At 37.3% G+C, this 17,983-nt stretch overlaps 1 protein-coding gene across 8 annotated transcripts in view; it reads left to right on the top strand.

Moving 5' to 3' along the window:
- The window catches only part of KCNT2 (potassium sodium-activated channel subfamily T member 2), a 124,849-nt gene that overhangs the window by 73,011 nt on the left and 33,855 nt on the right, over positions 1-17,983 (top strand). For all 8 annotated transcript variants that reach the window (XM_071751060.1, XM_071751061.1, XM_071751066.1 and 5 more), the window contains 2 exons: positions 3,358-3,421; positions 11,071-11,179. In XM_071751060.1, coding sequence (XP_071607161.1) covers positions 3,358-3,421; positions 11,071-11,179 — 173 coding nt within the window. The remainder of the gene's footprint in view (positions 1-3,357; positions 3,422-11,070; positions 11,180-17,983) is intronic.

Consider the following 17,983-nt stretch of genomic DNA (forward strand, 5'->3'; position numbering starts at 1 on the left):
AAAAATAGATACTCCTATATCGGTTTAAAATTTGAAAACACAATAAAGCCCTTTTCAGGTCTAGGAAATTTCTTTAGATAGATGTTCCTTTTTTTCTTTTTCTTAATGATTTAAAGAAGGAATTCTTTTGGGGATTTTGCCAGCATTAGTTCGACACACTAGGAGAAGAAAAAATTAGGCTGTTCCCTAAAGATAATCTTGAATTTCACTTATAATAACCTGGAGGTAGTCAACTGTGGAACTGTGCTTTTTCTTGCAGAACAGGTAATTGAACGTACCTGTCATAGAATAATTTTCAGCCTCTCCTGAGGGAATAAATGTAGCAGGAATTTAATAGAACATTTAATGAAATATAACCCAGTACCTAAGACATTTGCTGTATTTCTTTTTAATGAGAACATAGTGTACTGAGAAGATAACAACTAATAGATAAATTAATGGTTGCCACCAACAATAAAATAATCAAGAAGTGTCTAAGTATAAAAATTTAGAAATATATGTGAAATGCAGTGACAAAAAAACATGAGAAAGGTTGCAACAAAAAGGTTGCAACCAAAAGTTGACTACATAAATAGTATATAGTTCATTAAGGACTGTATTTTTCTTTCTATACCCTAGTACACAATCTGACTCTACAAAAATTATATTCTGTCTTTTTTTCTTACCTATGAAGGCTTCACTTTGCAATTCTGAGTGGTCTCTGAACAGTGTTCAGGTACCTAACTTTAAAAAAACAAAACCAGAATGATCTCTATCATGAGGTATCACCAATACTTACATTGTTCATCAGCATGACTGGAAATTTTATAGCTACTTCAATAATAGAAAAAACTGATTAAAACAGCTCTTGTTCCCCATGCAAATGAGCACTAGAAAGTGAATAACACTCCCATACTTGATTTTTATCCCTACAGCTTGGAAAGCTTTCTTTCATGTTCTCTCATTACTTCAAATAGTTTTTCTCTGTCCTGCTTTCTTTAGTGAATGATCACAAATCTTGATTGTCTTCTTTTCCACTCTTTTTCTTTACCTTGCACTCTTTCCTGTCACAAATTTCTCTGTATAAAGTCCCTTTAATTTCTACTATCATCAAGCAGTGGAACTACTGAGGGTTTTTGTCTCAGATTTAGCTTTCTGGCACATAATGGTGGTGCTACTGACAAAGCTTTTTCAGTTGTGAGGACACTAATGACACTTCTCTCATAAGGATACTCTGGGTTCTAATAAGTATTTTAAATATAAAAGGTTATTACTGTTTCTGTCATCTAAATTCATTACATTCATAGACATTAATCTCATGTTATTATCCCTGTCATCTGTGCCTGAAGTGATTCATGAAGTTACAAAAAATATTGAGGAAAAAAGGTGAATATGTTCACACAAGGTTTCATTTCCTTATGAAATCATCCATATATACTGTCAATCTCATTTACCTCATCAGCACAAATCAAAACTTTATGTAATTTCACTGAATTTTCTTTGCTATGACTTTGTGAAAGATCTTATCTTCACAGTTCTGCTCCCATGCTTAGCTGAAACTACTCACAGGGCTACCATAAATTCTTCTGAATCAGCACTCAGAAGTGGCCTCCTGTCTCACTCCTCACAATAGTTTTATTTCAAGTACCTTAATTTTCTGAGGCTTCTCTTGTTTTCCAACTACTTGGTGCTTATGGTGAATCTACAATGACCTGACTTTATCCTTATGTTTTCTTTATATATTCTCTGAATTATCTCATATAAAACACACAAATTACCATTGTTTCTATAGTAAAAAACCAGAAGGTTGGCCAAACTATCTAATATCTCACAGATATCTATTCATCAACTTCAGATGGCTGTTGAGAGTTGAAAACAGAGCTCAATTTTTGCTGTCAAAATAAACTCAGCATCCTACTGTGGATCATAAACTTGGAATCATTGTAGAGCATCTTATGTAGAGAAGTGTTTTATCACACAAGCTCATATTTTTACCCCTCTTAAAACTTATGTTCTTGCCATATATCATCTCAACTTCCTGAACCCTTGTTTCACATTGGAAATATTAATTGTTTCAACACTCTGGAAATACTAATTTATGTAGTACATCACTTTGCCTCATTGCTGTCCTTGCCTGGCTTTCTCATCTTTATTACACCAAGAAGTGCCCCCTGATTCTCACTTAGCCTGAGACTCCCTGTTCTTACTGAGAGGTCACCTTCTGATAAATCTATAATGCTATTCTATTTCACACATACAACAGATTAAAATATAAATCCCGTGCTATGCCTTCCGTCTGAATTTCTCAGAAACATCTGTAAAGTAATCCCAGGATTTTCCATCACATCCTCTGTTCAGCTGGTTCTCTGCTCTGATATCCAGTGAGAACACTTTATACATGATAATTTTTATACTCAGGTGTTGTCCCACTGTTTCTTGCTGTTTCCCATGTTTGCATATACTTTTGTTGACCCACGTGATGTAACTCAGAGCTTATATGCCAAGATGGCCTAACCATTCCTAACCACCAATTCTGTTTTCCAGTAGCAGAGAAACCAAAGATTTAGGAAACTCAGGTCCCATTCAGGACTCCAGAATGCAGGTGCTGTAATGAGCAGTGAATTGCCTGTTCCCAGCTTCTGTCTCACTTTTCTCCATTCTGATCATCCTGTTCTTTGCCCAGAAAGTTCTGTCTTCCCAATCAGATCAACTAAGTCCTTATTTCTTTCCTTCCATGTGCCACTGGAGAAGGATACCAAGATCTGAGGCAAGAGAGGAAAAACAATCTTTGATGAAACCTTCAGTCAGACAGTTTTTTCTCTGCACTTTCACCACCACTCTTTGGTACATGACCAGTTATACCCATTAGAGAACAATTAGGCATTGAAAGTTCTCAAAGGAAACATGAACTGCAAATAGTTAATCCACTTAATGCCTACACAGAGAGAAATATTTATCCCTGATGCATTATTCTAACACATTTGCCCATCTTCCTGCTGTCACAAGGCAGGGCAAGTCTGTATTACCTTATACATAATAACTTGTACATATCACACCTTTACACACTCTGCACTCTAGTGCTATTTAGTCACCTGTTAGACTCAAAGCAGATCTATCTTTATTTTGCACACAAAGTGTGTTTAAAGCCACCTTGCTTTTATTATTTTGCCACAGCTTCTGGCATCAGGGAAAGAAAGTTTCCCAGAACCTACTCAAGAAATACTGGTACCCCATGAATTAGCACATGAGGTGACTGCTGCTGACTTCAGATAGTGCATGACAATAGAAAGACAACTTTCTCTGGATGCAAGCATACAATTACACAAGTCCACATAACAATTTTGTTGGTATGTAACAGGCTTGTCTCCCCTTTCCTAGAATGGATGATGCTGAGGCTTGTTTCATCCTGAGCAGTCGCTGCGAAGTGGACCGGACAGCAGCTGTAAGTTGTGAAGAAATAACTGAGAATGAATGTGCTTGCTTGTTTATACTGTTACTGCCCTTATTCCCTCTCAGGGCTTGAGACTTCTTCTGTGAAGAGAAGGTTTAAATTGGATGATTTATACAGAGATTTTGCATGAACTTCTTGTCAATTAAGAAAAAGGAAGGTTTCTATTGGATTCTGTAAGGCCAGAATTTCAAAAATTTTTGAGACATGATCTGATGGTTTATTTCACATGACATATCTAATTCAGCTTCTTTTTCTAAAAAGAAAATAAGTTACATGACCTACCTACCAAAGATGTCAGGATTTTACAGCACGTTTTAGTTATACATTAAGTTATATTTATACTTTTAGTTGTATATTAAAAAATGATACAATAAGACATGGGAAAGAAGGGCTTCACATTATGCATGTAGCATTTCTTAATGTATTCTCTGTCACTTACTACCAGTACTTCATCTGCCATCAATACCTAGCTGTTTCCATACCTGCATATATCAGAATTATCAGAGAAGCATGAGAATAAACAGCAGCATAAGCTGCAGCTAACAAGAAGAATTATTTTGTAGAAGCAAATTTTATAAAAAAGGGCTTAATTCTTTTGTAGGTTATCAACATGCTGTAAAAAATATTTTCTTCAAAACTAAAGACCCTGTGCTGTGCTCATAATTTCCAAAAAGCCACTGAACTCCCTCAGAAATAAAATTGTGCAGTTACTCTAGCATCCAAACTTAACAGAACTAAGAGCTTTGAATTTCATTACTCAGCAGCTGATCCCTGAAAACACACCACCTAAAGCCACTGAACTGGCAGCAAGTAATCCTGGAGAAGTCAAATAAGGCAAGAACTCAGAATGTACTGCTTGAAAGTGACAGGGGTGCTAGGGTATTAAGGATAAGAACAAGCAACAATTCTTGCAAATACCTAGAAAAATACCAGTGACTTCTGAGAGACTGAAAAATATCAAAAACCCAAACCGTTTTACCTAAATTAGCCATGAAGTTCAGACTAAATCAGCTACAACATCTGATTTCACAACTTGTACTTGACAGTTTTCAAGTGGTTAGAAATGAGAAATCCCATACAAGCAGAGCATGTGATTTACATTGCACTAGGTAGGTTTATGCATCTGTAAGGACAGCTGCACCAAGACAAGATTTACTTAGAGGTGAGCTGTTCATAGCTTCTCTTACCTCTTCAGATTTACACAAAGACAGGATAATTTTCAACTCTGCTGAATTATCCTTCAGGTCAAACAGTGGACTCTACATGCAGCTCATGGAGCTTCCATCCATTCTGGCCCACACAAGGTAGTTTTGATTTCAAGAGTTGTGGCCAGCTGTGCCTCTCCTCAGGCAGTCTTTTTGTCCATAAGGACAATGTGCCTCAGCTAATACCAAAATGGTACCTTAACATTTCAGCTTCCAGTACAGACTATTATCAAATCTCTTTTATCATTGTACCTGGAACATTCAAACAGGCAAATCTTACCAAAGAGACAATCCTATTACCTTCCTCTGGGACATACTGCCCTGTTAGGTGACTGGCTGGCTGGTGATAATGGCACAGCATCTCAGCTGTAGGCAGAGAAACCCTCTGAGGGTCAGTGTCATCCAAAGATGTCACCTCTCTCTGTTTTTGTTGCTCAGATTTCCTTTGCACAGGGAATGCAATTATTTATACTGCAAGTAGAAAATAGGACAACTGCTTTTTTTTTTATTATTTATTTGTTTGGGATTTTTTATTGCCACCTAGAGGTGTGAAATGAAATTTATTTGATTTCCTACACTGTTGCAGCTCTAGTCTACTGAGAACTTTGGTATTATAGCACATAAGGTTACAGTTTGTCACTGGGCTGAAGAAATTTCAGTTACCATCTCAGGATCCAAACTGCATTTGTTTTTTCACCCTGCTGGGCTTGAGAAGCTGACAAATTGTTTGGAGTGCCTTGGATCCTTTCCTATGTCTGACAGATGTCAAAAGAAAAGTTAACAGACACATTGTGGAAATTCTCAACCAGAACTGTTGTTACTTGTGATTTTTAAAGTCCATGAGAGTTTTTATCTCCCCAGCTGCAGTTCTCAGCAGAGGATCTACTAATTTGCCATGGATACCACTGGATGTTCCTTGCTTGCTATTTTGTTATTTATGAAGTTGTAGTGCCAAAGTCTGTGCTGCTTCTGATCCATGGATCTCAAACTATAGCTCAGAATAAAGCACAATAACAGGTGGCATGCAGTTACTTCATAAAAATTGTCACTTTTTCACTTGGAGGAGTAGATACTTCAACAGTCTCGACCAAGAATTTTGACAGCTTTCCAAAGTCTCCTACTAGAAACTTTCTTTGGCAAGATAAAGCTCTGCCATTTTTTATATCAAATGCTATTTTGACATCTTAGACCAAGATGTAAGCTGCTCATCTCCTGTAGCAGGCAAGACAGGGATCTGATTCAGTTCTTAAAGAGAGTTTAAATTGTACTTAAGTCTGCATGACAATTTAAATTTTTTTTGTTTGGGGGGTGCAGAACAGTAGAGTCTGTGCCACACCACAGTTAGCCAATGACTTAAGTGGGCTGCCTAGATCAAATTGCTCCCCAAAACTAAGGTGCCTGAAAACAGTGCATCTGCTGTTTTAAACCAAGGAGGCATGGGAAGAGAAGTCTCTTTTAAATTACCCTATAAATAATATATATATATCCTATATATATTTTGTAGGCTATATAAAATATAAGATAGGTTATTTCTACTACTAGCAGCTTTGTTTTGATGCTTTCTGAAAATTCAGAGATGGATGAATTCAAGCTTGCTCCTTTTTTTCCCCCCTTTCTTTAGTCAAATTTTATGGCACTGCTATCCTGGTAGCCTAAGTTACACTGCCTTAATAATGTCAGCCAGATGGGTGCATTGCATAGGACAATATAATTTATCAAGCTGTGTGTGACAAGACAAAAAAATAAATGAACAGAACTATTTTAAAATGCATCTAAAATCAAGTTCTTGCTTTGAGTTCTGATTATCTGAGTTTCTCTTACACCCACATTAAAACTTACAGAGTTGGATACATGAATTTATCAAGCCTAAATTAATCACCATTGGTATCAGTGGTAATGTTTGATCCTTGACTGCTGTTCATTGCTTGGAAAACACACAGAAGAGTATGTTTTTTGTCTCATCTCCTAAAGGATATATTTCATTATATTAACAGAAGTTTGTTTAATTTATCTGTTTATAGTATGAATATATATATCTTTTTTACTTGGGAAAAATGGGAACATGTTTCAAAGTCACTGCAGTATATTACACTAATTGCTGCATATGTAAACAGAGAGTCACAGGTGCTATAAGAAGAGGCTGAGCCTAAGAAATCACTTGAAATGCCTACAATTACTTTCATTTCTCTTCCCTGAAGTCCTTCTCCAGCATAACATTGGGGAGACTGAGCAAAAAAAACCATGGAAACTTAAACAGCAAGCTCTTGTAGAGAAACACACACATATACCAAGTGGAAAAAAAAAAAAAAGAAATGATGCAAGGTTATTATATTAACAGTACATACATAATTACTTGATCTTATGGAGATATATAGGGTGTCTAAGTATCCATTTTATATGTATTACATATTTGCAGACTGCTTCTTTAAAAAAGTTAGCAAATGGAAGTTATACATATTTTGCAGTTGCTATTCATACCTTTAGTTTTAGAGCATTCACTTCTATGGGTCTAGGTTTGTTCAGGTTTTTTAAATGAAATGTTTTAATTTGAATAATTTCAATAAGCATTCTTCATTAATATTTTTAAACAATTCATGCATCTTCTGACAAAACCAAGCTTTTGAGGCAAACTATCAAAAACCAAAAACAAAGAGAAGAGGAAGAGTAAACTTAGTCTGAAATGTACAACCAAAACTATTTACTGGTACAGTGTTAGTTTACCATGGTAAATTTAATCTCAGCTCATGTGTGTAATACTCAAAAAAGAAAATAATAATTTACTTATATGTCATAGAATATAAGGTATATTTCTATGTGTGTGGCATACAGGAAGCAGCCTTTACTCACTATTTCTGCAAGTCACTGTGGTCTGATGTTTACTGTGTAAAGGAAGGGAGGAAACTGGTAATGTCAAACCCTGTGCAATGAAGCATGTGCAGAACCACTGCAAGTGACCCCATTTCCCTTGCATAAAAAATGAAGATGGTGTTACCTATAACATCTTCAACAATACAGGTTTTCCAAATCTGTCTCAAATCCACTCCCAAACCTTTTACTCCAGATGTGTATCCATATGACTGCCATTTATCCCATTACCCAGGCATTTGCTATTTCTAAGCTGTGTTGGCATTTTACTCCCTTGAAACAAATCAGCAAATAGCCCTAAATTTAAAACCCCCCCACAAAAACAAACAAGCAAACAAAACCCCACAAAAACCTCAAACAAAAAAGCCTAAGTGACTTCACACAAGGAGAGATTGTATCTGGCTACATCCAAGTCCTGAAATCTGAATGGGCACAATAATCCACCATCTATGAAACTATTACCAAGAAAAATGTGAAAGACTGATTTTAGCATCCTCAAAAGGTCTTCCTCTTATAACTCTATTCTAGTATTTTTAGCAGAAAAAGTACTTGCTAATATCTCAATTGACTTTAAAATATTATGGTTTGAAAATGTCAATTACACTTTGTTCCAGGCAGAGATTTTTCCCTTGTGTTCATGAGTCTGAAAGCTTTTCTTATTGCTGATGCTGCAAACATAATGAATCATTCTTTATATTTGATCTTTTAATACCACCAATTTCATGACTAGGCAAGGCATTTCAACCCAAGTATTGCTTCCTACATGCAGCTCTCAAATATTCCTTTTTAGTTCAGAAATAAATAAAAACTGATGGCTGATGCAATGAAATTAGACATACTGAAATTCAATATATGACTATATTAGCACATACTTGACTTGTATGGGATAGCAGTATTCACCCTGCAGTTGACTCACTTTTGACACATAGTAACAAATTAAAAAACTAACAAGCTCGGAAATCTCTTGGAATTCCCTGGTCAGTAGCTGGCTAAATTCGGACATCAGTTACGTAAATGCACAAAATGTAGATCTGTTTTTAATTGAGCTTATGTTTTTTAGAATTATCCACAGTTTTAAACTCTTAATTCCTGATGTCTTCTTTTAATGTTATTTAAATTCTGAGTCTCTTTGGAAGAGCATATCCAAAACATCATTCTTGATTAAATAACCATGACTTATCACTACTACCTAACTTTTTCCAGTATTCTTCCACATCAACATGCCTCTCCCCCCCCTCCCTTCCAAATTCTATGGAACACTTGCAGAAAGATAGGAGTGGGACAAAATACCTTGTGGGTAGAAGATTTCTGGAAACAACCCCTTAATTCTGCATTCCAACAATCAGAATACATTACACTAGCATTGTAGGATAATGAGGGTTGGAAGGAAGCTCAGGAGATCTCTAGTCTGTCAGGAATCAGTTGTTAACAGAGAGCACACTGCTGAGGGCTTTATCTAGGCTGCTGTAAAAGTATCCAAGGGTGGAGATGTCATAGCCTTTCCACACCCCCTGTTTTACTGCCTGACTGTCCTCCCTGCCAGGACCCCCACATCTTTTTCAGCAAAGTTCATAGAATCATAGAATCATAGAATAGGCTGGGTTGGAAGGGACCTCAGAGATCATCGGGTCCAACCCTTGAACAACTACCGCCACAGTCACCAGACCATGGCACTGAGTGCCATATCGAGTCGCTTTTTAAATGTCTCCAGGGACGAAGAGTCCACCACCTCCCCAGGCAGCCTGTTCCAATGTCTGATCACCCTTTCCGTGAAAAAATTCTTTCTAATATCCAATCTGAACTTCCCCCGGCACAATTTAAGACCATGCCCTCTTGTCTTACTGAGAGTTGCCTGGGAAAAGAGCCCAACCCCCCCCTGGCTCCAACCTCCTTTCAGGTAGTTGTAGAGAGTGATGAGGTCTCCCCTGAGCCTCCTCTTCTTCAGGCTGAACAGCCCCAGCTCCCTCAGCCTCTCCTCATAGGATCTGTGTTCGAGTCCCTTCACCAGCCCAGTTGCCTGCTTTGGACCTGTTCGAGGACCTCAATATCCTTCTTGAACTTAGGGGCCCAGAACTGAACACAGGACTCGAGGTGTGGCCTCACCAGTGCTGAGTACAGGGGCAGAATCACCTCCTTGGACCTGCTGGTGACGCTGTTTCTGATACAGGCCAGGATGCCATTGGCCTTCTTGGCCACCTGGGCCAAGTTGCTGCCTCCCAAGTCAGCTCCAACCTGTATGATACAGGTGTCGACTGAGTCCCAGAGAAAGGACTCTGCTTGTGCCCTGGCTGAATTTCATGAGGTTCTTTTCAGTCCATTCCCCCATCTTATCCTGGTCCACCTCAACAGCAGTCCTGCCCTCAAGGGTTTTGTCTGTTCCCTCCAGTTTGGTATCACCTGCAAACCCTCTGAGTGTGCTCTCTTCCACCTTCTCCAAGTCACAGATAAAGATGTTTAACAAAACAGGTTGCAGCACAGAACCCTGTGACACTCCACTTTTCCCAGATTTCTGGATGGAGCACAGACCCTTTCAGAGAAGCACAGAGTGACCTGGATTGGAAGGGACCTTAAAGATCACCTTGCCTGCCATGGGCAGGGACACCTCCCCCTAGATCACGTTGCTCAAGGCCCCATCCAACCTGTCCTTGACTCTTTCAAGGAGGGGGCAGCCAGCCACAGCTTCCCTGAGAAACCTGTGCCAGTGTCTTAACATCCCTATAGTAAAGAATTTCCTCCTAATATCTAATCTAAATCTCCCTTCTTCAAGTTTTAAACCATTGCCCCTTGTTCTCTTACTACACAGCAGTACAAAAAGCCCTGCCCCAGCTTTCCTGTAGAGCCCCTTCAGGTATAAGGTCACCTCAAGCCTCCTCTTCTCCAAGAACAACCCCAACTTCCTCAGCCTGGCTTCACCCATTATTTTATCACTGCCCAAGACTCCAATCATCTAACCAATGTTTTACTCATAAAGTTTTCTACTCATCCAGACTGTAGTGTCTGAACATGGAAATGGTGAGGCACAGCATTTGTGTGCCCAGTATAGCCCCCTGATCATCCTTTTGTTTCAGTCTGGTAGAACTTAATTTTTCTGCTGTTGAAGACATCCTCCCAGTCTCCACAACCTTTCAGTGATAAGAAAGCAACCATACAAGGACACTGGCCTGCTCTCTCTACACTCATCTGACCCTGTGGGCTCATTTGGGTTGAGTTCTCTGAAGTAATCCCTGTCTAAAATCACCCATTACTGGTGATTCTCCTCCTGCTTGAAGCCTGCCTTAAAGCACAGGCCTGAGAGACCTTGTTGCTGAACACCAAGTATGACAGCTATGTCTGTGTCTGCAGAATTATTGGATATCTATGTATTATACATGGGTGTCTGTATATATTGTATTTAAATATATGTAATATACATAATACTTACCTAACACAGACATGAACATCCACACCAGCTGGTGTTAATAGTTTTAAAATAAGTTTTCTTCAATAGAGTCCCTCTGAAAAGAGGTTCTTTATCTAATGTAACCTGGTTGTTAGTATTTCATTGTCATCACTTCATACTCTTTATTCTAGGATCATCAAACCATTTTAAGAGCATGGGCAGTTAAAGACTTTGCTCCAAATTGTCCTTTGTACGTCCAAATACTGAAACCTGAGAATAAATTCCACATCAAGTTTGCAGGTAAGTGTAAAAATTCTGGCAGTTTGTTTCATGAACATACAAGCAAAGAGATGCCCCAGGCATATTTACTGCTTAGACACAGATTAAGAGTGCAGTGTTGTAAAATAAGATGGGCTTTACATATCCTAACAATAGTAAAGTGTTATGTTTTATATTAAAGTCTTAAAAGCTCTTTTAAGGACTATTATTCTCTTATAATACAGAATTTACTGAGTAGAATTATTTGATACATAACACATTGTTACTCCTTAATTAAAGTTTCAGGTAGGTTTCCAGCTTGCTCTATCTATGTCTTTAAATTGTTTCTCTCTACTAAAATATACAACAGTATGGGGGTAGATGAGAAGAAGTGCTCAGGAAAAGGCTTTATTTTATCCAACAACTGGAAAAAAAATCTTTTCTTTTTTCTAAGTGGTATGAAAAACTATTAATTACAAATATTTTTTGGATAAGACATAATTTAATTCTATATCTAGTAAAATGCATACCTTAGAAACTATGACAGAAAATGGGAAAAGATGTTAAGAAATAAAAAAAATCCTCTCCTGAAAGACATTACCAGCTTTGACAGTTTCTCTGCACTATTTAGGTCTCTCTCTCTATAAAAACACACATACAAACACAGATCTGTACATATAGACTTATGTATACTCAGACACCAAAGCACACAAATACTTTGATAATGAACTAATTTTGCCTATCTTTAGAAAAATATCTCATGAAGTAGAAGCAAATCTTTCATTTGCAACTGCAATGTTGAAAATTTGATTTTCTTGAAGGGTATTCTAAGGAAGAAAAGATCACTGATTCATGCAAGATCCAAAAAAACCTCTATGGAAGAATATTAGTTTTCTCTGTCACCCCAAAAACATGATGAAAAAGTAAATTCCAGTGCAGAACAATTCCAGAGCAACCGTTAAAGGTGTAATTTTAAAAGCTGCTGAATTTAAAACTAGGTTGGAAAGAAGGGGAAAAAAACATCAATAGCAGCTCTGAAGTTATAAAAGTGTAATCTCAACCTATGAGATGGCACAGCAGGGAATAAAGCTCATGCTGTGACAAGAATGATGGTGCTTTTTCATCTGCCCCTTAAAACCACACAGCACAAACATAATCTCTTCTCCCTAGCCATGGCTACTTTTATTTATTGGTGTGTTAATTTGTTATTCCTAATTGCATTTTTAAGAGAGTTTCATTATTCTGAAATGGCTTGGTTCTGTAGGAGGTTATATATTACTTGCAAAACAGAGGTATTTTTTCATGTGTTTCAGATTGATAATTTGGAGCATATTAAAAAAAACAAACAAACAAAAAAAACCCCAAACCCAAGAACCTCTTTTTTGTAGTATTTCCTTCAACTAAGGTTAACAAATCTGGTATGTTACTGACTTCATTTTGTTCTGTATTTCTTCAGGGGCTTGAGGAGACCTTATATATTCTGTGCCTTTTAAGCCCTGTCAGCCCTGTAATATGAATGATAACAGTGCTGTATTGTAAACCTAAATATTTATAAAGCACCTTACATGCAAACAGAATTTCACATGGATTTCAGGAGTCCCTCCATCCATTTCCACAGTCTCTCTGCACAACAGTAAAACCAGAAAACTAGAAGGCTGCCTTCAAGATTAATTTAATCTTACTCACAGGAAAATTTTAATTAAGTTTTAAATTCAGCAAGGTTAGGGACAGGATAAAACATTACCACTGGATGGTTACATACTGCAAATGGTTCAGCCACTGACAGAGTCATGAGAACAGTTTGCTTGCAGACATTCTCCTGAGAGGACTCTACTTTGGTTATTAATGTCATTCAATTCTTCATTGTGAAATATGTATCTAGAGGGGGGTTGCAGCCTACAGCCCTGTACAGCTCATGCTAAAAAATTTGTAGTAACCACATGGAACATTTTTCTAAGTCCTTTTCCTGTTATAATTCAAGACTTCTTTAATACTGCCTTAATGCAAAAGTGTATTTAAATTTGATATTCTTTTAAAAAAACACTCCTTTCTTCTGGAGATTTCCAAAAATAATATTCTGCATTTTTAGGAACCTGAAATATTCAGCAATAGGATTTTTTTTTTTCCTTTACACACAGGTTTAGAAACTAACTGTCAAAAAGAAAGATCCTGAATTTAGACAATAAAAAACCACCACAACCAACCAACCAAAGAGTTCTGGAAAGTCCTCCTAATGGAAGTCACTTTTAACTACTTTGACAATGTATGAAACACTAGAAGCCCAGTTTCTCAGCAGCTTATATTAACTTCACCAATTATCATAGATTGCATGAGACAGTCCTGAAATTTAGACTCTGACTGCATTTTTAAATAGCATGCTGGAGATTTTTTGCCTTATGCTTCAGAAACAGTATGTAGGACAAGTAATTGTTATAATTTATTCTCATCTGGTAGACAAGACTTTCACATTCTTCCTCTTTTTAATGATTCTACGAGAACTTATTCTTGTCATCAAAGCAAGAGAATGGAGACAAGTTGCACAGAGTAATATGGCCTGTCAAAAAGACAGCTTCCTGGCTTTTCACCTGATGCCAGATACATCTGATGCCCTAGCATGCTCCACTTTCTCTGTTATTTTAACTTCTTCGTTTAAAATCCTAACTTATGCTTGTGTTAGCACAGTGGAAATATTTCTCTGTGCTTGAATATGATTCTTCACTGGAATCTGAAAAGCACAGGACATAAGTGTCCCAGCAGACTCCTTTGCAAGTTCAAGGTGTGGACACTTTATTAATAAACAACCACTCTTAACGTGACAGCTACAATGGGGCAGGAGACACTGTATCACTATTGTTAATAATCTTATGTCTTAAGCTGAAATGCTTTGATTACTCCTTAGTAATTCCCAACATACAAATGCCTTGGCATGCTCAGTTTCTCTTTCAGTAATATTGCAGTTTCCTTCATGCTCAGTTAAAAATGGTGTTCTCAGTATTCCTGGTTTTCTTTCAAACACACAGGGCTACATAAGGCCATGTAACCTTAGTGCATCCATCTGGCCTTGCATTTCAGCACAAACATGACATAAAATGGAGATTGTCCACAGCACAGCAACAATTCAGAACCTGAAGTAAATTGCATATTTTCTGAGTTGAACACCTTGAATAATCAGAAATTATCTATAATCATATTTCCAGGAACTAGGGATATATTTTGATGTTCTCTATTCGCAATTCAGCAATGAATTTGCACAGACTGCTGAAGTCTGACATTTAAAACCTTCAGTAGTTTATTCAAAAGGTACACAGTCTAGATACCAAAATGGATATTGAATACATCTGATTATTAGTCTACCAATTAAAGATAAAAATAGTCTAAAGAAAATGGATAGGCATTATCTGGTCTGGCAGTAATCATATGAACCTATCAAACTGACAACAGGAAGGTTTCTCAGAACCATTGTCAGGTCTGGGACATTGTTACCACATGGCTGATGCTGCAGGTATAAATCAGGATTTTGAGTATGGTTTGTCCTCAAGAACATTACAGAAGTCATAACTCACTCTACTGCATTACTACATCTATTTGAGACAGACTTAGTAACAAATTTTCTGTCAAAATATATTTTCAACAGACACTACAGCTTCTGGAAAATCTAAATGGATTATTTCTCCAGTATAAATGCAGTAAAGGATTTCTATTTGGTAAACTGATTTGACATACTTAATATTCAATCCAAGAGAAACTGCAGCTTCCTCTGCTGCTTCACTGCCACACTCAATGAGAAATTTGCAGATTCTCATCCCTGCTGTCTCGGGACTCTGTTATTTTAACTTTTGTTTAAATTCATAACTTATGTCTGCTGCCTGATGTCCCAGACCTGAGGAGAGGGAGAGCTGTGACCCAGCTTCCTCCTTACTCACTGCAGAAGAGGAATCATCAGGTGAAGTTCTGTACAGTCCTCACCACAGCTCCACAGTGAGAGTGCCAAGCACCAGTATAAAGCACAGTAATAGTGTAGGCAAGATATAATCTGTCTAATAATGAGCACATTATTTTTGGCCTGATCTATGTTTAATACAAGAACTTAAATTCAGCCAAAAGGAGAAGCCCATAGTACCATAGTTTGAAATGGCTACAATATTTCTAATCATGGTAATTAGATCACTCAAGAGTCTGTCACCTGATTGATGTTCTCAAAGTACCCCTGAGAATTCAGAAGCTTCAAAACACTTCTGAAATAGGTAGGGTATTATTTTCACACACCAATTTTATACATCCTGAAAAAGTCATGAAGACTGTAAATGGCTTTCACAAAGTATAAAATGGGAGTGGAAATAGTCCTTCAGTTCCCAGCTCCATGACTCCTGATGTAAGAACACTTGAGATCACAGTGTGAATCTTGTACACATATGAGATTAAGATTGTCATCTTAATCCTGAGATTAAGGACAGCAATATCTGTCTGCTGTGAGCTATATTCCCTGTTAATATGACATTTTACATAAAAAACATCCAAAAAGTCTACCATATGCATTAGAGACTACAGAACATATGGGGTTTTAAACTCTTAGATACACTTTTCATTTGCATTGTGCCATCCTTGATTTATTAGTTTTCATTTATGTATATTTAGTCAGCCTGTAGAATTTGGTTAAAGTATATAATCTGAAGTAAAATAATTTTTCTGTATGTTATTTTCTTGCTCCTATTTTCGAAAGTATTATCTAATATAATATAACATTCAAAACAAAAAAAAAAAAAGGTGAGGTTATTTGGCAAAATCCTACACAAATTTAAAAATATGGAGACTTCTCATTTCTTCAATAGCAGGGATAGAGTATTCACTGTCATAAATCTTTGTTATCTGACTCATGGTAATGACATGCAGATATTCCATCCAAGCAGTAGACTATGCCCTACTCTCTCAAAATCTGTAGTTTAAAATTCAAGGAGACTTATTAGTGGCACATGGTCAACTAAAAGGACCTATTCTTGTCTGAAATATTTTCTGAAGGAAATATTTAATTGCTCTAACTGAAATATCTCTAGAGGAGGGGAAAAAAAAAAAATCTCATTTTGTTCTATATTCGACAGTGTCTTTATATAACTAGATTCATTCCTTCCCTATGACATTTAAATAGGCCTCATTTTCAAAAAGTGAGAGAACGAATTTCTCCTTTCAGTAGTCACTGATTCTGTTACTGAAATGCCTTTCAAAAAAAAAAAGAACAGAAAAGGCACACAAAGTATGCACTCAGCTGTTTTTCATTAAGTGTCATGTTTATAGCTAGACTATAAATACTGTCTAGAAAGTAGCTAAGTTTAGGTAAGGTGGTTCTATGGATTTCAATGATACATTAGAAGTAAGAGGTATGCAGACAGCTCAGATCTAGGTGAGGAAATTATTTGCTTACTTTTACACTTTTTATATATCTTTTGTTTTGATCATCATTGTATTTCTAATGAGAAGTTCTGTTCCCATTGAAAGTAGCATAAAGTGAATCAAACACTAAATTCAGATGAAAAAAAAAATCTACTTAGCATTCAGCAATACCTTCATCACCTTAGAAAACTTCTATGACTAAGTTTCTACACTGACAAGAAGTTTAATTAAATTGTAAGTTTTGTGCTTATCTCATCTCATATCCATTTTAACACCATCACAAGTATCTGTGAATGGCATTAAAGAGGAATTTGTGTTTCCTTTTCATGCCATCACCAGCACAGGAGAGCATTTAACTGTGATCTGAATCTTAAGCACTAACCAACCAAGTTGAATAATGATTCATTCAATACTGAAAGTATATGCAGAAGATTTGGCAGTTTTAAGTCAATAGAAAGGACTAGATGTAATTCCTCTTTTCTCACTTCCCCTCCCCAAAATTCCATTGAAAGACAGAAGGAAATAGGCATGTCTCTGGCATCCCATCACAGCAAGTATTAATGTGCAGACACTTTCTTGTAAGTACTCTCCGAAACAAAGTACAACTTTGTGATTAAAAAAGCCAGACAAGGACAGAGGTAAAAATAACAAAAGGTTGTAAAAAAATGGAAAAGAAAAACCAAGCACCCCTCTGGCCTAGATTGCAAAGAGGCAGCAGCTGTGAGGAGTTCCTGGGGGAGGTGGTAGTGAAACTTTCATCATACATTAAAGTGCAGTGCAAATACCCAGAGGCACTGCCAAAGAGTCAGTCTGGAAGCCTGTACAGCCTAAGTGATCAGCACTGCTGCACAGCAATACCCTGGGCACAAAACTGTGTCTGCATTCAGTGCTTGATGTCTCTGTAAAACTTTGTGCAAAACACACACACTGGACTGTGCTACACAGCTTCCTCATAGAATCATAGAATCATAGAATCATAGAATCATAGAATCATAGAATCCTAGGGGTTGGAAGGGACCTGGAAAGATCATCTAGTCCAACCCCCCCTGCCAGAGCAGGGCCCCCTAGAGTACATCGCCTAGGAACGTGTCCAGGTGGGTTTTGAATGTCTCCAGTGAAGGAGACTCCACAACCCCCCTGGGCAGCCTGTTCCAGGGCTCCGTCACCCTTACAGTAAAAAAATTCTTTCTGATATTCAACTTGAACCTCCTATGCTCCAATTTACACCCATTACCCCTTGTCCTATCACTGGTCACCACTGAGAAAAGCCTAACTCCATCTCCCTGACACTCACCCCTTACACCAGTGCAGCAAAGATACTGGAAGTGGAATTCACAGTGGAACCTCAGAATTCACAGAGCCATTGCATCCTCTCCGAGTGTAGCTGCAGGACAGAAAGCATCCACTGGACAAAAAAGTATTCATACAACCCAAGAGCATAAATGGGGCAAATCATAAACA

The sequence above is a fragment of the Heliangelus exortis genome, chromosome 8 (genome assembly GCF_036169615.1).
Source record: "Heliangelus exortis chromosome 8, bHelExo1.hap1, whole genome shotgun sequence".
NCBI lineage: Eukaryota > Metazoa > Chordata > Aves > Apodiformes > Trochilidae > Heliangelus > Heliangelus exortis.